Source organism: Phocoena phocoena, chromosome 18 (genome assembly GCF_963924675.1).
Source record: "Phocoena phocoena chromosome 18, mPhoPho1.1, whole genome shotgun sequence".
Taxonomy (NCBI): Eukaryota; Metazoa; Chordata; class Mammalia; order Artiodactyla; family Phocoenidae; genus Phocoena; species Phocoena phocoena.
In genome coordinates, this window is record NC_089236.1 from 11229045 (window position 1) to 11253985 (window position 24941).

Below are 24941 nucleotides of genomic sequence, written 5' to 3' on the forward strand. Positions count from 1 at the left end.
GTGACATTTACTGGTTGAAACCTAATATGTATTTTTTACAAAGCTCCCCTGAGAACCTTGACGATATGCAAGAGCCTCAACTTGACAAAAAGTGCATGTGAATAAGAACCATTGTTTGACATTGAATTAATTTATATACTTAGATTACAATTATATCCAATTCATTGTCCAACATTTTCCTAATAATTCTAGAAACAGAAAATTCCAAATCACTACAGATTTTAAAAGCCTGCCTAAAATAACCTTTTTTTTTTTTTTTTTTTTTAAATTTCCAGAAATGTTCCTGTTGATTATTAGCTAAATAAATCCTTACCCAAATCTTTGTGATTCCATTTTAGGTATTTATACAACGCAAGATGATCCCTGACTTTTCTTCCCTGACTATAGTAGCCTTCTCTTCTCCAAACTGTATAGCCTTGAACTTTTACATCTATTATCATTACTTAGATTATTCCCATTTTTATTAATTTCATAGCTCTTCTTTGTGCTTTCTGTATTTATCTTGTTTATCATACCACCTCAGTCTGACATATCATGAACAGCACATTTATGGGGTTGTAGTAAGTAGAATGTACTCTATCAAGCATATTTATGTTAGTAAATAAAAATCATTAATGGAATTGTGTTAAAGAACAAAACATCTTTGATTTATGTATAGATATATATACAAATATTTATATCTGACTTATCTGAAAACTTTATATAAAGTTTTTTCTATCCAGTTTACAGTCTTACTCCTTATACTCATTCTGCTTTCTAGAAAAAGGAATAAAAATCTTTTCCTTTTACCGAAATGTATACTCAGAAAAGTGTTTAAAAGATTTTTTAGATGTATACTCAGAAAAGTGTTTAAAAGATTTAAAAAATATACCAATGTAGTAGAAAGAAAAAATCTACATTTGGTGTTTATTGACTAAATCCTTACTCTTTAAGAGATAAGTAAATAAAAAAGCAAGTCATCTCTTTTTTATCTTTATTTGAAACAAGGTATGATATTTTCCTTTAATTCCTATTCTATGAATTAATAATAGATATGGGAAATGATGGTAGCTAGAAGTCCAGTGATAGTATAAAGCATATACTACAATAAAAAAATGTAAGTAATGAACATCCTCCTTAGAAATACATATATACAGATACACAAACACACACACAAAGAAATTGAGGGCCAACATCTAAACTAGACCCAAGACTCATTTAGATTTTGACATATACATGCTGTGTAAGTGTTGTGAAAATCCCAGTTTTATGGGAATTAGTGTTAGATAAGATAAAGATAAGATAATATTTAGGAACACTAGATGTCCCTCAACTCCACTGCTATTTAATATACTTACATGATGTTAATATAGGAAAATCTGTTCTAAAATGGCATCTTCATATCGTTGAGGAGAACTCATTATTTTAAAATCGGGTACAAATCTTATACTCATTATAGCCCTTCTTAAGCAATCATTTTATCAAAATAAGCACTGATGCTGCAGTGCCACAAATTTATGTTGAGATAGTTTATTGCAAATTATATCTTATATGATGAAAACTAAAAATATAACAATATAGCAATAAAAACATAAATTTTTCACATCTAAATTTGCATTGTTTTATCAGCCTCATTTTATCTAAAATTATTTTCATTTGTTGATGTCTTTTATTTATATCCCATTTGTAATATGTAGTTTTGTTTAGAGTAACATAAGTAAATAAACTGGATTTTAATGCAATAGCTATTTTTAATAATTATGAAGAGTTATTAGTGTACCGATGGCCAAATGATTTTTTAATGGCCAAATTCTATTTTGAAATTCAGATGAATATTTTTTTCAAACTCAGATAGTAATGATGTAATGAAAATTATTTTGTTAAATGAATTTATACTTAAGGCTAAAAATTACTATTTTGGGAACAGGTGCCGTGGATTCGGGGTCCTCTTCTTCTTCCTCCTCTTCTAGTTTTGTGAATGGTGCTACCAGCAAAAACCTTCCAGCTGTACAAACTGTTGCTCCAATGCCAGAAGATTCGGCTGAAAATATGAGGTATACATAACTATTTGTTTTTTTACTCCTTTCACTCCCTTCCTCTCACCTCAAAAATAGTGAAACAGTATACATTAAATACAAAGATATAGTTAAGGATTCTTAAGAATGTTTAATTACGTATTTTGTGATTATATCTCATAATTGCAATGTTTTGATATTTTTAGATAGTTATGCATTATATAAAAATCATTTATTATATTTCAGTCTAAACTGAGAGATCTTGAATGGTTTTCATGATCTGACTTGCCTGAGTTTATAATCCATTGTCATATCGCACATTACTGTTTCCTGTAAGGTAGAAACATGCAAACGTGGCACCGTGATGAAATTGGACATCTTTGGGGTGGTGAGTTTAAAATATAGACTTTCAAAATAAATCTGCAGAGTTATATATAACATATATAATTGGAAGTTGAATCACCAAACATTATCTTTTCTATCGCGATTAATAGATACAAATGATCTGCAGTAGCATGTCAGAGAGAATTCCTAGAAGAGTTTGACCAAAATGCTTGGAGTTAAATTGCACATATACATACACACAGTATGTGTGTGTATTCACATTTTTAATTGAAGTGTAAAAGCTCAATGAAAGAACGATGTTATATTACTATCACTCAAGGCAAGAAATAGAACGTTACAGGTACCACAAAGCCCCCACCTTTTGTTCCTTTTTTTGCCACTATTCTTGCTCCTCTTCACATTCATCACTCTGACTTCATACTAGATTAGTTTTGTCTTTTTTGAATTTTATATGAGTGGAGTTGCACGGTATGTATTCTTTTTGTCTCTGGCTACTTTTTCTCAACATTATGTTTATGAGATTTATCTGTATTGCCTGTAGCAATAGTTTTGTTCATGTTCATTCCTTAGTGGTTGTGTACTACAATTTATTAATCTATTTTATTGATGATGGGCATTTGGAATTTTCCAGTTTGGGACTATTGCAAATAATGCTGCTTTTTCACATAACAGTGCTGCTTGTACGTTACTCTTGGGTATACTACACATTTGTATGCATATGTGTTGGGTAAATAACTGAATGGAACTGCTGATTCATAGTGTTTGTGTATGTTCAGTTTTACTAGATAATGCCAAATGTTTTCCAAAGTGGTTAATGCAAGTTTACTAACTCACTAGCAGCGTATGAGAGTGCCTACTTTTTTATATCTTTAAGAATACTTAGTATTGTCACATTTACATTTTAGCCATTTTGGTAGAAGTATAGTGGTATTTCATTGTATTTTTAGTTTGTATTTTCCTGATAGTTAACAAGGTCGAGCACCTTCTTATATATTTATTGGTCTTTTGGTTTTCCTCTTTTGTGATTTCCCTGTTGGAATCTCTTACTCACTTTAAAACGTTCAGTTGTTTGTCTTCTTAATTTGTAAAGTCTTTTCTCTTTATGCATTTTGAAAATGAGCCCTTTGATGATTATATATTGTATATATATCTTCTCCCATTCTGTGGCTTTTCTTATTATCTATGTGATATGTTTTGATCAACACAAGTTGTAAATTTTAATGAAACTCAATTTATCGAGTTTTTGTTTTTCAGTGCTTTTTGTGTTATAGATGAAATCTTTGCCTACATTTTCCCCATCTCATCCTCTGGCTGCTTTATTTGTGCTTTTTATATTTAGATACATAGTTCATCTGGAATTGAGTTTTGTGAATTTTATGACGTAGGAGTACTATGGATGTCAAGATGACCCAGTGCCATTTATTTGAGAAACTCTCCTGTCTCCCATGCTCTGCCACTTTTGTCACAAATCAAGTGTTCCTGTATACTGGATTCTGCTTTGGCACTCAATTCTACCCAATTTGTCTGTTTGTCTATCCTTGTGACATACTGTCATAATTAGCTTTAGGTTTAATAAGGATCAGTATCTGGATAAGTAATGTCTTCCCATCCTGTCCTTTTTTTTTTTCCAAGGAAGCCTAAGCTATTCTTGATGCTTTGCATTTCCATTTAAATTTTAGAATCAGTTTATCAGTATCCATATTGAAAAGAACTTGCTGGGATTTTAGCAAGGAATGGAATTTATAGATCTGTTGCAACTGGAGTTATATTTCATCTATAGATCTCTTTCAATATTGTGACTTCCAAACTATGAACAGCTTCTATTCCTTCCATTTCTTTAGTTTTTAAAAAAATTTTTTCCAGTAATGATTGTTAGATTTTTATGTAGAAGTCTTATATGTTTCTTATATGATATATTCTTATAATTTAAGTATTTTGTGTTTGTATCTTCGTTTCTCTAGTTTCCAAAATAAATTTATTGAGATCATTTGTTTATGTTGTTTAAGCTCAATTTAAAAATACTCAATTTGAGTGTACATTTTAACGAGTTTTGAACAGTTTATATGCCCATACAACCGCTACCACAATGAGGATGTAGAATATATTTATCACTCTATATAGTTCCCTGTGCCCCATTTATAATTGACTCCATCCTTCCCCAGGCAAGCATTTATATGCTTTTTAATATCATAATTTAAATTTGTCTTTTCTAGGATTTCACATAGATGGAGTCATATAGAATACACTTACTTTCTTGTACCTACCTTCTTTCACTCAGATTTTGAGATTCATTCATTTCTTTTTGTTTACGAGTAGTCCATTCCTTTTTTTTTCTGTGGAATGCAGGCCTCTCACTCTTGTGGCCTCTCCTGTTGGGGAGCAGGCTCAGTGGCCATGGCTCATGAGCCCAGCCGCTCCGTGGCATGTGGGATCTTCCTGGACCGGGGCACGAACCCGTGTCCCCTGCATCGGCAGGCGGACTCTCAACCACTGAGCCACCAGGGAAGCCCAGTCCATTCCTTTTTATTCTTGAGTATTATTCTGTTATATGGCTATCCCACTATTTATTTATCTCCTCACTTGTTGATAGACATCTGGGTTTTTTCCAGATTGGGGCTATTATAAATAAAGATTCTGTGGACATTTGAATACAACTGTATTGTAGACATATGATCTTGGGTAAATAGGAGTAAAACAACTGGTTGAATAGGAAGTATAGGCTTATCTTTATAAGAAACTACTGAGCTGTTTTGCAAAGCAGTTGTATCATTTTATATTCCTTTCAACAATGTGTAAACGTTCCATTTGTTCCATATTTTTGTCAACACTTGGCATTCTCAGTCTTTTTAAGACTTTATAATTTAAGACTTTTCTGGGTAATCATATCTCATTTAGATTTATTTTCCATTTTCCTAATGATTAAAGATGATGAGGTTTTTTTTCTGATATGTTAATGGACCGTTGAAATCTTTTGCTATTTTTTTAAAAAGTAGGGTTGTTTTCTTGTGAAATGTCACCATTCTTTATGTATTCTGATTATATGTCCTGTGTCAGATATTCCATTCTGTGGCTTATATTTTCATTTTGTTAAAATTATTTAGAACAGGAAGTTTCTAATTTTCACCAAGTCCATCGTTTCAAAAAATCTTTTCTTTTATGGTTTGTGCCTTTGTATCTTAAGAAATCTTTACCTAGCCGAAAGTCATGAAGATATTCTCATATATTTTCTTCTAAAAGTTTTGTAGTTTTAGATTTTATGATTAGGTCTATGATCCATTTTCACTTAATTTTTGTGTGTGTGTGGTGAGGTAAAGTTTCAGTTTTGTTTTTATCCATATGTATATCAGTGTTTCAGCACCACTGAATTACCTTGGCACATTGGTATAAAATCAATTGGCTGTCTATGTGTGAACCTATTGCTGGACTCCATACTACTTCATGATCTATATGGCTGTCCTTATGCCAGTACCCCACTTTATTACTATAGCTTATAGAATATCCTGAAATCAGGTAGTATAAGTCCTCTAACTCTGTTCTTTTGACCGTTGCTTTGACTTTTCTAGATTGTTTGCATTTTCTTATATGTTTTAGAATGGGCTTGCCAATTTCTAAAAAAAAAAATCCTGTTGAAATGTTAATTAGGATTGTGTTGAATATTTATTTAAATTTAGGGAGAATTGATATCTTAATAATATTGAGCCTTCTAATCTACAAACATTGTCTATAACTCCATTCATTGAGGTTTTTAATTTCTCTAGCAACTTATTATAGCTTTCATTGTAAAGGTCTTGTACTTAGTTTTGTCTTTTTTTTTATTAGTTTTTCATGTCTTTGATGATATTCTAAATTAAAATTTTTACTTTAAATTTCCAGTTTTGAGTTAGAAGCCAAACAAAAAAGGATAAATACTATATGTTTCCATTTATATAACATGATAGAAAATGCAAGTAAATTTTCTTAACAGAGAGCAAATTGATGATTGTCTTGTTAATTATATCTCAATAGGACTGAAAACAAAAAAGAAAGAAGATTTTGTGTGTTGGTAGTATATAGAAAGAGAACTGACTTTTGTACACTGATTTTACGTCTTGCAATTTTGCTTAATCCACTTAAATTTAGTAGTCTTTGTTAGATTGTTTAGACTTTTCTCAACTCAATATTATCTGTAATTTCCTTATTATTTTCTGTGTGAAAGATGATGTCACTTGTAGCTTTAGTGTTATTTATTCTTGTAGCTTTGAGATTTCACCAGTGGAGCCATCTCTGCCTGGAATATTTTTTTTACTGGAGAGGTTTTACAAATTAAATTCTTTCATTGGATAAGTGACTATTCAGATTTTCTGTTTTCTTTTTGCATCTGTGTTGGTCATTTGTGACTTCTAGGAATTTAGTCATTTTATCTAAGTTATTCATTATTGCCATAAAGTCTTTCATAATTTTATTATTATATTATTATTTGAAAACACTTGTAGGATCTCTAATGATGTTTCCTCTTTCATTCCTGATTTTGTAATTTATGCCTTTTCTCATTTTAGCATTATTAGAGTACCTATTGACTTTTCAATATTATAATTTTCCCCCCAGAAATTAGACATTAAATTCATTAATTTCTTTTCTGTCTCTATTACATCAAATTCCACTCTTTTTATTTCCTTTTAGTTATTTCAGGTTTACTTACTTTTCTCTTTCTATATTTTTAGGGTGGAAACTTAGATCAGGAGTCTATAAACTACAGCCCAGGGACCAAATCTTCCTGCCATCATAAACTTTATATATAAACTTTGTGTAAATAAACTTTTATTGGAATACAGTCACATCATTTGTTTATATATTGCCTGTGACTGCTTTCACATTACAATGGCAGAGTTAAGTAGTTGCAACAGAGATAGTATGCCCTAAAATCTTAAAATATTTAGTATCTTACCCTTTACAGAAAACATTTGCCAATCGCTTGCTTAGATCTTTGATTTTAGATTTCTTCTTTTCTATTACGAGCATTTAAAGCCATAACTTTTCCACTAAGCACAGTTTTAGCTGTATTTCAGAAATTTAATGTTGTTTTAATTTTCATACAGTATTTTTTCTAAGTTTCTCTATGATTTCTTCTTTGACTTCTAAGTGTTTCAGAGGTGACTTTGGAGATTGACCTTTCTCAGTATAATGCCATGAGGTCCATCCAAGTGTGTGGGTATTAATGGGTCCTTTTGTATTTCTGAGTATTATTTCATGGTATGGATGTATGACAGTTTGTTTAACCATTCACCCACTAAAAGACATTCGGGTTCTTTCCATTTTTGGCTAGTACCAAAAAAGCTACAATAAACATTTGTTTTTATGTGAACATACATTTTCATTTCTCTGGGATAAGTGCCCAGAGTGAGATTACTGGGCTAATATGGTAAGTACCTATTTAGTGTTATAAAAAACTCCCACCAGCAATGTATGAATAGTCCAGTTTCTCTTCATTTTCACCAGCATTCGGCATTGTCTTTTTTTTTTTTTTAAGGCCATTCTGGTACGTATGTAGTGATATCTCATTGTGGTCTTCATTTGTATTTTCCTAATGGATGATTCTGAACATCTTTTTGTGTGCTTATTTTCCATTAGTGTGTTCTCTTCAGCAAAATGTCTGTTTATATCTTCTGCCCATTTTATAATTAGATTGCTTTTTCACTTTTGAGCCTTAAGAATTCAGTATTCTAAGTACAAGTCCTTTTTCAAAATTGTTGTTTCCAAGTATTTGCTCCCAGACTGTCGCTCGTGTGTTTCGTCCTCTTAATAAAGTTTTTGGCAGAGGAAACTTTGCATTTTTATTGTAGTCTAGCTTATGATGTCATGTCTAAGAACTCTTCACCTCACCTTAAGTACTGAAGATTTTCTCCTGTGTCTTCTATAAAGTTCTGTGGTTTTAAGTAGTAGTTTTAGTTTTAAGTCGGGGTCCCATTTTGAGCTAATTTATGTGTAAGGTGTGAGGTTTATGTCCAGGTTTATATTTTTTCCTGTGAATGTCCATTTGTTGCAGCACCATTTGTTCGAAAGACCATTCTTCCTCATGAAGCATTTTTAAGACCTTTTAAGGCAGATCTAGGGTGGCCTTTATTCTTGGGCTAATTTTGCCACTTAGAAAGTGTGCTGAATTTCTCCTGAATGCTCAGTATATCTAAGGAGGTCCCTCCTTTTTGACCAGAGGGAACGCAGACAATTCTAGACCTGTGTGAGATGTAGAAGATGCCTGTTATGACTCCTCCATAATTGTTCTTTCTTCAGAAGTTGTTCTACTCTAACCTTGGGAGCTTTCAGGCATCCCATACCTAGATTGTTACTCAGCCAAAGATTACTGTGCTCTCCATACACCTTCCTCTTGCATACTATGCCCTCCAAATTCTATTCACCTTTGCCTCCTTGAACTACAGTTTTAATCTTGTCAACTGAGAAAGGTTGCTGGATTCTGTATCTGCCCTAATGTGGGAAATACCTCCATGTAGGAAATCTGGGTGCTGGTGGGACTCACCTCGTTTGTTTCTCTTTCCTCAGGATTTTGTACCCCACATTTTGTATGAAAATAGTTGTTCTCCGCATTTTGTAATATTTTCTAGTTGTTAGCATGGGAGGTAATTGTAGACCATCTTAACCCCTTCAAGGTGAAAAGTAGAATTTGATACTTACGTTTCCTAATTTATCTATAATTCTTTCTAACTAAGCATGTATGGACAGTCATTTGATCCATGAATGTTGGCAGTTTTATCCCCCATTATACAAATACTTACACCTTTTTATTTCTTTTTCCTGACTTATCGTATCACCTAGTATCTCCAATACAGTTTTCTATAGAAGTGGTTAGAAAAGGCATTCTTGTCTTCATCTCAAATGAAAAGCTTTGAACATTTCATCATTAATTATGATGTCTCCCGTCTATTTAATAAAGATACTTTTTATCAAATTTAAGAATTCTCTTGTGTTTATAATTAACCAAGTTACCATCATTATGGGTATAGAATTTTATCTCTAAAGAGAGGGTAAGTCATGGAGATGACCATGTGGTTTTCCTCCTTTTTCTGCTAACATGGTCTATGATATTGACTTTTAATTTTAAAAATGCTAAACAAACCTTAAATTCCTGAAAGAAATCCAATTTCTTTGTGATGTAAAATCTGTTTTACCTTTTGAAGAGCTTATGTAAGATTGGTATTTTTTATTTGTTTTTCTTTGTTTTCTAAAATATTTGGTAGAGTTCACAAGCAAAGACATCTGATCCTAGATTTACTTTTTGGGGAAAGTTTTTAAGTTAAAATGTTACAAGTATCCCCAGATTTTCAGTTTTTGTCCTGTGTAAGTTTTGGTAGATTCTGTTGGCATAATGTAGTTCATAATATTCTCTTATTATTATTTTAACATTCATATAATCTGTAAGAAAGTCCCTCCTTTTTATTCTTTTTTAAAAAATAAATTTATTTATTTTATTTATTTATTTTTGGCTGCATTGGGTCTTCATTGCTACATGTGGGCTTTCCCTAGTTGCAGCGAGCGGGGGCTACTCTTCGTTGCAGTGCATGTGCTTCTCATTGCAGTGACTTCTCTTGTTGAGGAGCATGGGCTCTAGGCACACAGGCTTCAGTAGTTGCGGCTCACGGGCTCAGTAGTTGTGGCTCACAGGCTTCAAAGTGCAGGCTTAGTAGTTGTGGCGCATGGGCTTAGTTGCTCCACAGCACGTGGTATCTTCCCGGACCAGGGCTCGAGCCCGTGTCCCCTGCATTGGCAGGCAGATTCTTAACCACTGTGCCACCAGGGAAGCTCCCTCCTTTTTATTCTTGATGCTTATTATGAGCTTGTTTCTGCTTTCCTTCCTTGCTTCCAAGTCTTGGCAGTGATTAATCAATTTTATTCATATTGCCATTAAGAAACATTCACGAGAGAAGTAAGAAGAAACTGTTAGGTTGAAGTTTATACCTTATTATCTTTTCCTTAGTGCAGTGGATCTTAAACATCAGTATGCAACAGAGTTACATGGGAGGCCTGTTAAAACACATTGCTGAGCCAATACGTAGTTCTAGTTCAAGACTGAAGGCCTGAGAATCAGGAAAGTTGATGGTATAAGTTCCAGTATGGAGGCTGGGAGGCTCAAGACCCCAGAAGAGCTGATGTTTCAGTTGAGTCTGAAGGCCAGCAAAGACCAACTATCAAGTAGAAGGGGTTTTCTCTTATCTAGCCTTTTGTTCTATTCACGTCTTCAGTTGAATGGATGAACACACACACATTAGGGAGGAAGGTCTGCTTTATTCAGTCTACCCATTCAAATTGTAATCTCATCCAGAAACACCCTAACAGACACACCCAGAATAATATTTAATCAAATTTGGGGGCACCCTGTGGTCCAGTCAAGTTGACACATAAAATTAACCATTACATGAAGTGATCTTGGTGTGCTGGCTCTAAGAATACACTTTGAGAAATAGTGTTTTAAGTGATCATCTTCTACATTGCAGCATTAATTCCTGATTTATATAAGTCCTCTTCCCAGACAATGTATGGATCTCAGTGTAGCTTAACTTCATCTACTCCAAATTTGGCAAACACACTTATACATATGTGTATGCATGTGTGTGTGTATGTGTGTGTGTGTGTGTGTGCACATAAAATTGTAAATGCAAGGGCTTCCCTGGTGGTGCAGTGGTTGAGAGTCCGCCTGCCAATGCGGGGGACACGGGTTCGTGTCCCGGTCTGGGAAGATCCCACATGCTGCGGAGCGGCTGGGCCCGTGAGCCATGGCCGCTGGGCCTGCATGTCCACAGCCTGTGCTCCGCAGTGGGAGAGGCCACAACAGTGAGAGGCCCGCGTACTGAAAAAGAACAATTGTAAATGCAACAAGAGAATATAATTACTATTTTATTGGTCAACATATTTAGATTTATCCAAATTTTTATCATTTACTTTTGCTCATCATTCCTTTTTGAATATCTGACTTACATGTGCTATCATTTTCTTTCTTCTTAAAGAACACCCCCTTTAGTATTTCATTTAGTGCAGGCCTGACACTCCTGAATTCCCTCACTTCTTATTTAACTAAATATCGTTGAAATTCATCTCTATTTTTGAGGAATATTTTGAACCAAAGTAGAGTCTAGGTTGGAAGCTATTTCCTTTTAATGCTTTAAAGATATTAATGGGAAATTCTTAGCCATTACCTCTTCTAATATTGCTTCAGAATCATTCTGTTCTTTCTCTGGAATTTGAATTACACATACATTAGATATTTTCTGTATTTCTCATCTATCTATCTATTTCTCTCTCTCCATTATTCTAGTATTTCTTTTTAACCTTAGTCCACTTTACTACTTCTCTTTTTAACTGTTTCTAATCTTCTGCATTCTTACTTTTAATTTTTGTGTAAGTACTAGAATTTCCATTTGATTTTTTATGGGTTAATATTCTCTTCCAGTTTCCTATAGTGTCTTTAATTTTCATGTATGTGTATATATATGATAATAGTTGCAGCCATGGATTTTTATGTATTTTTTTCTAATGGATTATTTATAGTTTTATTCCTACAAATTACTTAGAATCTGTAAACCTCTCTAAATGAGATTTCCTTAATATAGGTAAAACCAATATATGATTGTGTTTTTTAAACTAAACTCTTGTGTTTTAAGTCATATTGTTTTAATCCAGGCACTAGAGCTGAAGAAATTCATCTAAAGCATTATTATATCCTTTGAATGTTTAGTTTTCCTATCATTGGTCATTTTGTTAGAGTGGTTGATAAATTTCCCAAGTTGCAACCATAATTGTGTTCATGGAAATCAGTAATTCTCTTTCTTAAAAAAATTTGTACTTACTATCAAGAAAAATAGCCAAAGTCAAAATAGCATCATAAGCATAGTTAGTGTGACTGAAGAGAATGAAAAAGAATAAAGTGAGGAGAGAGGAATGAGTAGCTTAAGAGAATGCATTTCAGCCTAGAGTTGACAAACTCTATATTTAGGTCCCAAGAATGTTCTAAAATATTAAGAAGTTATAAACAGATTATTAAGATTATAACCCTCACACTAGACTATGTAGGGCAAATTCCCCATCAAGTCTACATTTGTATTATTTCTCTGCACAAAATGTCTTAGACTAAGTGAATGTTTTTTGAATAAATGAAAACTTCCAAATGAAAAATTAGTACTTGGTGTTCTCCCTAAATTAAGTAGAATACGCTAGTTGTTTTAGAAAATAATTTGCCAAAGGACCTTGTTTTATTTCTGGTAGCTATAGGTTCCTTCCGCTTTTAAAATGAAAATTACATTCAAAAGAAAGAATTATTTATTTTTATAAGCTATAAAGTCAAAGAGTTCTCCCTTATTAAGATTTTAAAGAATTTTTAACATGTTAGCAGATACATTTTTCATGTGCCTTGGGATTGGGAAAAAATAGTTTTACACTGTGTATTTATCTGAGATGATAATTGAAATAACAATATAGACACAATATATCTTAAAAAAATTTTTTTTTTAGTAATTGGTGGTTATCTGCCAGGTGATAGAGGAGGGAGGGTATAAAGCTAAAATTTATATTTATATCATTTCCTTTGAGAATTTAAATTGTGTAAGAATGAAGATAACATACTTTACACAATGTTTACTTTAAAACACATTATGACGAATCTATATGTCCATTTTCTTCACTATGAAAAAGTGATGATGCAACTTTTCCACTTAGAATATTTTGTTTTTGCTTGATAGAGAAATCTGGCAGTATTATTTGATAATAATCTCCTGTATTTAAAACCTTTAATCTCTTGCTGGGTAAAATGTTACATTTTTTTGCCCTTTATTAGAATATTTAAATTATGGTTGCAGAATGATTTATAAAAGCATCATTTAATGTTCTGTTAACATTTTGTAAGAAAATAACTGCAAAAAGTCTTATTATAGGGATTCACTCACTGAGAAATATCTTTTTGTCCATTACCCTTAAGTAAAGGTAATTAGTACACATTTACATACACATATGTAATTAGTTGTGTAGATTAATCAGTTTCTATTTGATGTTTAATTTAATCACCAAGAACAGTACTTTTGCAATTCTGAAGCCTCTAAATTATTATACAGAAACCTGTAAAATATGCAAAAAAAATCTTAAACTAGGGAAAATGTTTCTGACTTCATTTAGATAGTAGTATATTATGATCCAATAGTATAACTCTGATGTGAACCTCTATAAATCTAGAATTTTTCTAAAGTAATTTTACTCAGTCTTAAGTAAAAATAAATATTCATGCTTCACTCAGAATTCAGGTGCAAAAGCAGTAGTAATTATATCTAGATTTTTCTCCTCTTCCTAGGTTCTCTTTTACCATTCTTACTTACCTTTCCTTGGTAGAGAGGATTACTTTAGCTGAGAAGCTTCATCAGACATGATCCTGGAGATTAGAAAGAATGAATGAAATAATGGATCTAAAAAAGAAGTTCTGTCTATATTCTCTAAAATTCAGAGCTAACTCATTATTAAGATGATTATTCTGTGACTTCAGGTAGTCCTTCCTTTCCTAGCTGTTTTATTACAACTTAATAATAGTAAGTACTTTCATTGAAACAGTTTTTCTCAAAACGTGTTTCCTGGATAAGCAGTATCAGGCCACCTGAGAATCTTTTAGAAGTGCAAACTGTGTCGGTACACCCAAACCTGCTGAACCTCTAAGGCTGGGGCCCTAGCAGTTTGGGTTTAAACAGGGCTTGCAGGTGATTCCAACCTACACCAAAGATTGAGAACCACTGCCTTAATGTAGGTGTTTGCTCCAGGAGTAATAGAGTAGGGGAGAATATTGAAAACTCTTTGTCTTCGGCAAGTCTGCAAAGCCCCACCCAGGTCCTTTTTTCTTGCTTAAAGTTGTTCCTCCAGAATATTCTCTTTAAGTGTTTGTGGAAGTTACTAAACCTGAGTTTCCTCTGAGTTCTTCTTTCTCTAAAGCTGTTGACCCAAATAAGAGGAAGTAAACTTAAATTGAAGTGTTAATGATGAGGCTTTGTGTACTCAAAGGATTCAGATCATGCTCTTTCCAAGTTAGGAAAGAGTATCCTAGATTATTCCCTAATCCCTCGCTATTCACTTAAAAAAAGATGGAATAGTTCAGTTTTAAATATTAATAATACATTGCAAATTATTCTGTGATTAATTACCTTTTTGTCATTTATGTTTTCCTCATACATAACAAAAATGTTGCTTAGCATTGTGGCAGAACTTTTATTACTGTAAAGTATTGTTTAATTCCTTACTGTACATGTCTTCTGTGTAGAAGAATATGTGCTCATCTAAGATTATTATATTGATTTCGTTTTGGTTCAAATATATCAGAGTCACATTTTGTGAGATTAAATACAGGTGTGTTCTATTCAAAGTAGCAGTTACAAGAGCTATCATTGTTGACCTCCCACTATGTGCCAAGCACTTTTCTATGCACTTTACATGCCTTAGCTCATTAACCTTCACCTGGTAGGTTCTGTTACCATCTTCATTTTGCAGACATAGGAAGTCTAATGTCCCAAGGTCACCTAGGTAGCATATGATGGAGCCAGCATTCCAGTTCAAGCAGTCTTACTCTAAAGCACTTACTTGTAAGAGAGACAGTTGGATGTTACCAAAGTATTTATTTGATCAGAATTATTTTCTTTATCTGTGTTTTTACTTTTACATATCTTGCTCAAGGTACTTTCAAGAATGTCAGATAGTGCTTATATAAAGTCATATAACTTGAAATTTAATAGCCAGCAATAATGAATGATACAATGATTGGTAAATAAAAAGTAAGTGGGCTTATGAAATAGAAAACGCCTACTTTGGCAAAGCAATTCACCTGTATCATACTGAATTCAGTTATCCCCTTATTTATCCTGCTTTTCAGGAAATTTTCAGGGAACTCTTGAGAACAAGAGCTCATTCTTTGTAACTTTCACAGTGACCCGTGTAGTAGGTATTCGAAACAGCTTTCTTTGGTGGAAAGAAGGATAGACAAAGAAGCCATACAGGAACTTCTTTTCTTGAAGCTCCTAGAGTTATGGACAGAATCTGTGGCCCTTGTGGGTGACAGGATCCTGATTCCTTTTCACAGTATAATCATTCTGATTTAGCAACAGGCTTTTGAGTAGCCTTATGACTGATGTGAAACTCTACAGTGTCCCTTCTACATGAAGCTGTTATTATTCAGTGGGTTAGAATTGGACTTTTATAATTTTAAAGGTTTTAATTTAGAAGTAAAGTTTATTTGACTTTTTATATTGAACCATATTTACTAGTCTTTATGTCTTAATTTCAACAGCATCACTGCAAAACTTGAAAGAGCTTTAGAAAAAGTTGCTCCTCTTCTTCGTGAAATTTTTGTAGACTTTGCCCCATTCCTATCTCGTACACTTCTTGGCAGTCATGGACAAGAGCTATTGATAGAAGGTATGATTTCTCTCTCTATTCTAATTATTTTAGTTTCCTATAATGTATCTATTAATCATGGCATAACTTGTGCTACTAGAGGAATATTTATTGACAGCAGAATATAAAGACATTGCTTCCACAAATTCTAGTAAGATATTCATGTATGCTTTCTCCTTATTCATTAAAAAAAAAAAGTAGCATGTTTGCACAGTCAATGCTAATAACAGAATGAAGAACTTTGAAAAAGTGTTGGAATGGGAGGCTCTGGCCCTTATAATCCCAATCTGTTAGGGCTGCTGTATATCCTTCATTAGGGTGGCATGTTTACTAAGCAATGATCTCTAATATCCCCTTCTAACTCTTAAAGTGATGCTTCAAGTGACTTTTCTTATTCACACATACCATGTGTAATATGAGAATCCTTAACTGAGAAAATGTAAAGAAATACTTAACTGGGAATTGATGAAGCTGTTATCTACTCGTCAGCAGCTTAAATGGAGTGAGAAGGCAAAGAAGATAATTAACTGTTGGGAAGATTTAATATAAGCATCTGTATTAGGAGCTTTGAAAAATATGGTTGTCTGAAGCCTTACTTCTTTAAACAGAAGTTTTGTTCTATAAATATTCATGAGCTTCAGAAAGGGGTAATCAATATCTAGATGATCCTGTACATGAATAATGGCTTTAGGTGCTATTCCTTGAATTTAGCAGGTATATATATATATGTTTATATATTTGCAAACATACATACACTCACACACACATATTTGCTTTTTACTTCCTATTTACTATGGAAGTTTTCCTTACCTGTTCTGTCATTGTCTCAACTGCTTTTACACAATCTGTTTCTATTAGGGGAAACAATAATAGTTAATAACCTGAGTTTAAACCCTTGTTTCACTGCTTTCTTAGCTGTATGACCTTTGTGAGTTACGTAGCCATTTTGCAGCTTAGTTGCTTTCTATAAGATGTAGTCAATGATAACACCTCCCTCCCAGGGTTCTTGTAAGGATTAAATTATATAATGCCTATAAAGCTCTTAGAATAATGACACATGGAGGGCTATTCATTTTTTTCTTAATACAGTGTTCTTGCTCTAGGCCAAGTGCTATTAGATACTTGGAATATATTAGTAAATAACAAAGATCCCTGTCTTGGTCACCTTATATTCTATCAAAGAGAGAACATAAATAAATACTGAGCAAAATAAGTAATTAAATTATATAGCATATGAGGTGGTAAGTGTTATGTAAAAGGATAAGTACAACACAGGGGATTGGGATTATAGAAGTGTCAGGGTTAGGTTGCAGTTTTAAAGAGGTGATTAATTTTAAATTAGCCAGTAGTAAAAGTTACATCTCAGCAAAGACTTAAAGGAGGTGAGCCATACAGCTTACTAGAAGAGTGTCCTAGGTCAAGAGAATAGTGCAATGACCCTATAACATGTGTTACCTTTATAATAAGAAAAAAAATTCAATAAACATCATTAAAAAGTTAAATCTCAAATGTTTCCTCATTCCCTAAAAGTCTTTTAATTTTTTCAGTATTTATGTATATCTTTTCCAGAAATTAACTGACAAATTTACCAAAGAAATTCATAAATAGTGAACAAATACATGCAAAAATAAACATGGAATAAAGTGAGTAATATAGTAGTGTTAGTAATGGATCCTGTACTGTTATTAGAATTGGGATGCAAATTCAGCACTGTTTTCCAGCAGCCAAAGCAAAGAAGGAATTATTTGAAGTTATAAAACTTACATTATTGGTTCCTAAATGAGTTTGTGACAATTTCGAGTTCTAAGGAATTACTGTCAGATGACTTTTTAACTGCTCTATGTTGGTCAGTCAGAACCCCATACATGTAGCCCCCTTTCCAGAATTTTCCATGGCCAGACATCTGGACTGTTTCTTATTTCTTCCCAGCCCTGCAGAGAGAAGGTAGGAGAAATAGCCTGTAATTGAGAGCTCTTTTTCTTGGGCTTCCCTAAGTTTACCTCAAATACTCTGAATTGAGTTGAAGCAGCATTAAGAATAATCCTCTTGGATTTTTATAAAGGTGACTGTGCTAAAAAGGCAACGTTAGACCAAGTTATATATTAAGAATTCACTTTGTGTTCCCTTGATAGAATACAATTTTACTTTTTCACTTTTCTGAATCCAAAGAATTTAATTAAATATCCTATTTTTAAAACTATGTTGGTGTAATGTTCATACTCTTCTTTTGTGTTAAAATAATTTTTCTTAATAAAATGATGATAGCAAATGGTAGATTTTTAAGTTTTGAGTTTCGTTTTGTAAATGCCATTACTTGGCACAATAGAAAGTTGACTACCTTAAGATATGGTCCTCCAAATTTCTGCTAGGCCATACAATCAAAAACTCTAGAATCCTCTGCTGTATTCCAGAACAGCATTAGGTATCCTCACCATTTAGTCATAACCTTCCATTTCAGACTCAACTAGTCTCTGTCCTCTTACTATAGAGGACATTCCTTTAACATTCAATAAGTTACACATTGTCACATTGCTTTGTTTTTGTACAACCCTTCCTTCTGCATTGGATCTTTTTCCTTTTATCTTTCCCCCAAATTATTCTCATCCTTTGAGTTCTGCTTCAGGTTCCTTATGCCAAATTAATGCCTTCTCTTCTGTGCTCCTGTGCCATTTTATTTATACAATATTAATAAAATTATTTTTCACTTGTAAATAGGAAGTATTTTATTGGTTTTATTAACATTGCCTAACTTAGATTCTGGTACATAATATTGAGTATTTTTTTCCTTGTACTTGAATACAACATTATTTGTGTTACTGATAATGTTTGGTAGAGGTAAGTTTTGAAAATAAGGGAAGGTAGATAAAACTTTTGTGTTCTGTGGTGAGAATTCCTAATATTGATCAATCATCCACACCCATGCCTTGGATCCTATACTCACCCAAGGTCCATTCTTGCTCTCTGCCCCAGACTATGGAAATATATATCCTGTCATGTTCTCATTCTTGAACGTGTACTCTTGATCATTCTTTCTTTTTCCCTCTCCTCCATTTCCCTTCTTTGCATAATTTGACACACCATTCCTCTCCTCTGAGAAGAAAAATTGTCAGACTATTGTGAAGAGCTCAGGAGAGTAACATGATAAAAATATCTTTAGTTATTGAATATTTCTGTTCAGAAATAGTGCTTCTGATGAATAAATCTCAATGCTTTTGATTTCATCATATGTATAGGTATGGTAGGAACAAAACTGGATTTAGGTAACTGAAGATATTTTAATGTCTTATGAAAAGAGAAAACAATTACTCCTGATTTCAAGTAATCATAAAATATGTTTGAATTGAATCTTTGTTGTTTTATATTCAGTTTTTCTTGATTCACATTTGTATCCATTTAACTCTTTTCTTATAGAATAATTAATTATTGGTAGTTTATACTGTCTGTGTCCTTTAAAACACATGCTAAAATAATGTCCTTTCCTTTTCTTAATTTGTCTATCATTTTATTAGTCAACCTGTGTTAAATTTATTATTGTATGATTCTATAGTAATCAGTGTTGTTCATACCTTTTAAGTTCACTCATTAACAGTAGCTATTTTTGCATAGCTTTTGGGTGTGTGTGTGTGTGTGTGTGTGTGTGTGTGTGTGTCTTCCCCTTGGCAATAATTAGTATTTTTTAAGGTGATAGTTTTGGGGAGCTTAGTGAACTTTCTCTAAGAAAATTCTAGCTTTTCAATGTGCAAACTAATGTGTACAAATTAGAGTATATAATGCAAGTATCAAAATCTACCAGCTTAAGATGGCAAACAGGGGCTTCCCTGGTAGCGCAGTGGTTGAGAGTCCGCCTGCCAATGCAGGGAACGCGGGTTCGTGCCCCGGTCCGGGAAGATCCCGCATGCCACGGAGCGGCTGGGCCCGTGAGCCATGGCCGCTGAGCCTGTGCGTCCAGAGCCTGTGCTCCGCAATGGGAGAGGCCACAACAGTGAGAGGGCCGCGTACCGCAAAAAAAAAAAAAAAAAAAAAAAAAAAAAGGCAAAACAACCTTTGGTCCAAAATTGTTATAGTTATACTAATGGGTTGGTTACCGAACTTTTAAATCTGTTTCACTGCTCTATTATTGCATGAGTACACCATTGTTTTAATCCTTGTCAATTTATAGAGGTTGTATGTAATCGTCACCCACCAGTCCCTCTCATCTTTTTGAATAAATGATCATTATCATTAATTTAAAACAAAACAAAATTGCTTTATTTATTTGGCTTAAGCAGCAATGGAGGATGCACTTCAGAGGAGCCATTGGGCTTCTCTTAAAGAGTTGAGAGGAGCCTATTTTAGAGTTCAGATTTAAGGAAGAAGGTCCTGTTGTAGATCGAGTGCTGACGTTAGATCTTGATAATTGTTATTCAGGAGGTCTTGGAAATGCCATGAGCCTAGAGTTGCCATAGTAATAAAGAAGCAGATCCAAGTTAATTAGAAGAGAAGATGTTTGTGTGTATGTGTTGGGGGTGAGGGCCGTGTGTGTGTGTGTCTTAGCCTTAGTGCCCTTTACCTTGTTCCACCACCGCACAGAGTGGCCCTGAATATCACTGCTGTGTTCCATGAGCATTACTTGTGTTTGGTTGAGAGCTCACAGGAACATTAGAGATAACTTAATTATCATGGGGATACAGCAGATAGTCTCAAAGTCAGGAAATGAAATACAGATAGACTTGAGGCAGCCTGGAAATGGGAAAGGAGAGTCAGTAACAAGGGCTACTCCTCAAGCAGTTTAACATACATGGAATTGGAGTCCAAGATGAAGGAGGTTGAGACGATATGTGTGTATGTGTATAGCCAAATAATTTGAAAACTATTAATCCTAAGATCCAAGAAATTCAACTAACCTCAAGTGGGATGGACACAAAGAAAATAATTCCATGGAACATCATAATTAAACTGTTCAAAACCAGGTTTCAAGAGAAAATTTCAAAAAGTAGTCCTCAACATTAAGCAAACCAACAACTCATTTAAAAATGTCTTGAACAGATACTTCACAAAAGATCACATTAGGATGCCAAATAAGTTCATAAAAAGATAGTCGACATTATCAGAAGGTAAATGCAAATTAAAACCAGGATGACACAACACTACAAACATATGACAATGACTAAAGTAAAAAATACTGATAATATTGTGTGGGCCAAAAGGTTTGTTCATTTTCTTCCGTAAGATGGCTCTAGTAGCACTTAGTTGTCTTTAATTCACTCGAAACAATTTTGTTAGATTGTATGTGGCAGCCGTCATGTCAGTGTGCATTTAAAAAGAGACCTATCAAAATTGGTGAAGTTTTGGGTAGCCATTTTATTATTGAAGATGGAAGAAAAAAAGCAGTATATTTGGCATATTATGCTTTATTATTTCAAGAAAGGTAAAAACACAACTGAAATGCACAAAAAGATTTGTGCAGTGTGTAGAGAAGGTACTGTGACTGATCAAATGTGTCAAAAGTGGTTTGCGAAGTTTCATGCTGGAGGTTTCTCACTGGACGACGCGCCACAGTCGGGTAGACCACTTGAAGTTGATAGCTATCCAACCGAAACAGTAATTGAGAACAATCAACGTTATACCACGTGGGAGATAGCCGACATACTCGAAATATCCAAATCAAGCGTTGAAAATCATTTGCACCAGCTTGGTTATGTGAATTGCTTTGATGTTTGGGTTCCACGTAAGTTAAGCGAAAAAAACCTTCTTGACCACATTTCCGCATGCGATTCTCTACTGAAACGTAATGAAAACGTTCCGTTTTTAAAACAAATTGTGACGGGCGATGAAAAGTGGATACTGTACAGTAATGTGGAACAGAAGAGATCATGCAGCAAGCAAAATGAACCACCACCAACCACACCAAAGGCTGGTCCTCATCCAAAGAAGGTGATGTTGTGTATATGATGGGATTGGAAGGGAGCCCTCTATTATGAGCTCTTTCCGAAAACCCAAACGATGAATTCCAAGTCCTGCTCCCGATTGGACTAACTGAAAGCGGCACTGCACTCAATGAAAAGCGTCCAGAAATAGTCAACAGAAAACGTATAATCTTCCATCAGGATAATGCAAGACCATGTGTTTCTCTGATGACTGGGCAAAAACTGTTATAGCTTGACTGGGAAGTTCTGATTCATCCACCGTATTCACCAGACATTGCACCTTCGGATTTCTATTTATCTCGGTCTTTACAAAATTCTCATAATGGAAAAAAATTTCATTTCCCTGAAGACTGTAAAAGGCACATGGAACAGTTCTTTGCTCAAAAAAATAAAAAAGTTTTGGGAAGATGGAATTATGAAGTTGCTTGAAAAATGGCAGAAGGTAGTGGAACAAAAGGGTGAATATGTTATTCAATAAAGTTCTTGGTGAAAATGAAAAATGTGTCGTTTTACTTAAACTGAAGGCTGTTTTTGGCCCACCCAATACCAAGGAGAATTTGGAGCAACTGGCACTCTCACCCATGGCTTTGAGAATGCAAAGTGGCAGTCACTGAGGAAAATGGTTTGGAAGTTTCTTATTAAGTTAAACAGTCACTTATCATACGACCCAGTAATCCCGTTCCTTGAAATTTTCCCTAGAGAAAATGAAAACTTACCTTCACATAGAAACTTATACATGAATGTTCATAGCAGCTTTATTTGTGATAGCCAGAAGCTGGAGAAATTCAAATGTTTTTCAGTGAGTAAAAGAATAAAGGGACTATGGTGCATTCAAACAGAAGAAAAAAGGAACAAACTACTGATAAACCTTACTGCTTGGATGAATCTCATCAAAATTATTGTGTGGAAGAAAAACTCATCCCAAGGGTTGTGTACATTATGTTTCCTTTTTATTTTTTGAACATTCTCCATACAGATCAGTGGTGGTCAGGGTTTATGTGTGGGAAAGGGTATCACTGTAAAGGAATTTTTCAAAGGATTTCTTGGGATGATGGTGATACATGGATCAATACATGTATTAAATCTCATAGAAATTTACACGCAAAGTAAAAAAGTCAGTTTTAACCTATAATAATTTAAAATTAAAATGTTGAAATCACTGTCAGGAAAAAAAACATGAGTTACAAAAATAAAATTATCATCAACATTTAGTCAGAAATTATTGCAAACGAGAAACTAATGGAACATCTTTCAAGTGTTGATAGAAAAGATTTCCAACCTGAAATTCTTTGTCCAGTGAAAATATTCCTCAAAAATGAAGGAGAAATAAAGACTTATTCACACAACAAAAGATGTTAAAATTCATTGCCAACACAGCAATGAGTAAATTTTTTCAAGCAGAGGGTTAATGATACCAGTTGGAAACTTAGATACACACAAAGGAGAATGTAAGAAATAGTTAATATAGGGGTATATATGAAATATTTTTTTCATTTTCAATTGATGCAGGAAAAGCATTTATTAAAATTCAATACCCATTCATGATAAAATCTTTGAGAAAAATAGGTCCCAAAGGGAACAAACCTAACCTAAAATTGGTGTTTATGAAAAACTGAAACTAATGTTATACTTAGTGAAAAACCAAGTGAAATTGGGGATAAGGGAAGGATTTTGCCTCTCACCACTTTAACTCAACATTTTACTGTATGTTCTTAAGTAGTACAGTAAGGCAAGGAGTAAAAATAATAGACATACAGATTTGGAGAGGTGGAAGTAAAACTGTTTTTAATTGCAGTTGAAATTAGCACGTATGTAGAAAATCCTAAGGATCTCGTGCATTGCTGATTCAGAATATAAAAGGGCACAACTTTGAAAAACAGTTTGGCAGTGTTTTATCAACAGTCACGTAAAATTTGATCCAGGAATTCCACTACAGTTATCATTCAAGTAAAACACACATATGTCCACATAAAGATATAAATTTTCATACAAAAATTCATAATAAATAGAAATAGAAAAATTATATTCATTAAAAAAAATGGGTAAGCAAATGCTTGTATGTCCATATGATAGATTACTGCTTGGAAATTAAAAAAAAAAAGTAAAACTACTGATACTCGTAGCAAAATGCATGAATTTCAGAAACATCATGCAAGAGAAGCCTGGCTTAAACGAGTTCGTATCGTATGATTTCATTTTTACAAAACACTGGCGCAGAAGAAATCTTTTGTGTAGAACGCAGTGGTTGTCTGGGGTTAGGGATGCAGAGAAGACTGAGTAGGAATAGGCACAAAGGAAATTTGCGGGGAGCAGGTTGTACTGGTGGCTAAATAGATGTATAAATTTGTCTTTACTCAAAGAAGTGTACATTCAAAATTGTCAAATTGTATTTTATGTAAACTGTCTTTCTATAAAGTTGAATTAAAATAGAAAAATAACTTAGATGTTAAAAATGAGGGCTGAACATTTATTCTTACTACATGAAAGTGGAAAATATTATGCAGAAGTCAAGAAGAGGAAGACTAAAACCAGACCACTTGATTTCATGAAACGTATCCTTTGGTTACCTTGGAGACATTTCAGAAGAATAGTGGAAACAGATACTGGATTGCCAAAGGCGAACATTTTGGGGAAAAAAATGACTAAACATAGACCACTTGTTGGAAAAATTTGACAGTGAAACAAGAGAGTAAAATACATAGACATTCAAGTGAGTATTGACAGTTTTATTCATGGAGGAGAAATCTATGTCTGTTAGGAGACAGAGGGAAAAAAAAAAACCACAAAACATTGGAGATGTAAAAATAAAGATGCTTGATAGGTATAAGAGAAATAGTGCAGAAAGGACATCATGAATCAAGAAGGGCTCAGACTAAATATAGAAATTCACTTTGGAAGGGAACAGGGACACTTCTGAACTTAGAAGAATAATTTATAGAATAGGAATAGATGTGAGTTGAGGGAAATGTAAACGGAATTTTCTGCATCTGTTAAATTTACAATTTATCTGCAAGGATGTTCTCATTCAGTTTTAGTTGATTCTGTGTTCAAAAGCATAGCTCTTTTTGTATTGCCCTGATCGCTGAGCATCTTTTCCAGATTACTTTTTGCTTACAAATTAGTAGAATTTAAGTTGTCCAAAAAATAACACAAATGTTTACTAAATGTAGATGTTAACAAAGATTTTTCCATCATAGGTAACTTCTAACATGAAAACAATACCCTCTAAAAAGAGAAATCATACTCTTTCATCACAAATAAAATATTTCAAACTGCCCAGTTTAGTATTTCAATA

At 33.5% G+C, this 24941-nt stretch overlaps 1 protein-coding gene across 4 annotated transcripts in view; it reads left to right on the forward strand.

The window, feature by feature from the left end:
• NBEA (neurobeachin) overlaps positions 1 to 24941 on the forward strand; it is a 618385-nt gene that overhangs the window by 242952 nt on the left and 350492 nt on the right. For all 4 annotated transcript variants that reach the window (XM_065896024.1, XM_065896027.1, XM_065896028.1 and 1 more), the window contains 2 exons: positions 1907 to 2033; positions 15634 to 15761. In XM_065896024.1, coding sequence (XP_065752096.1) covers positions 1907 to 2033; positions 15634 to 15761 — 255 coding nt within the window. The remainder of the gene's footprint in view (positions 1 to 1906; positions 2034 to 15633; positions 15762 to 24941) is intronic.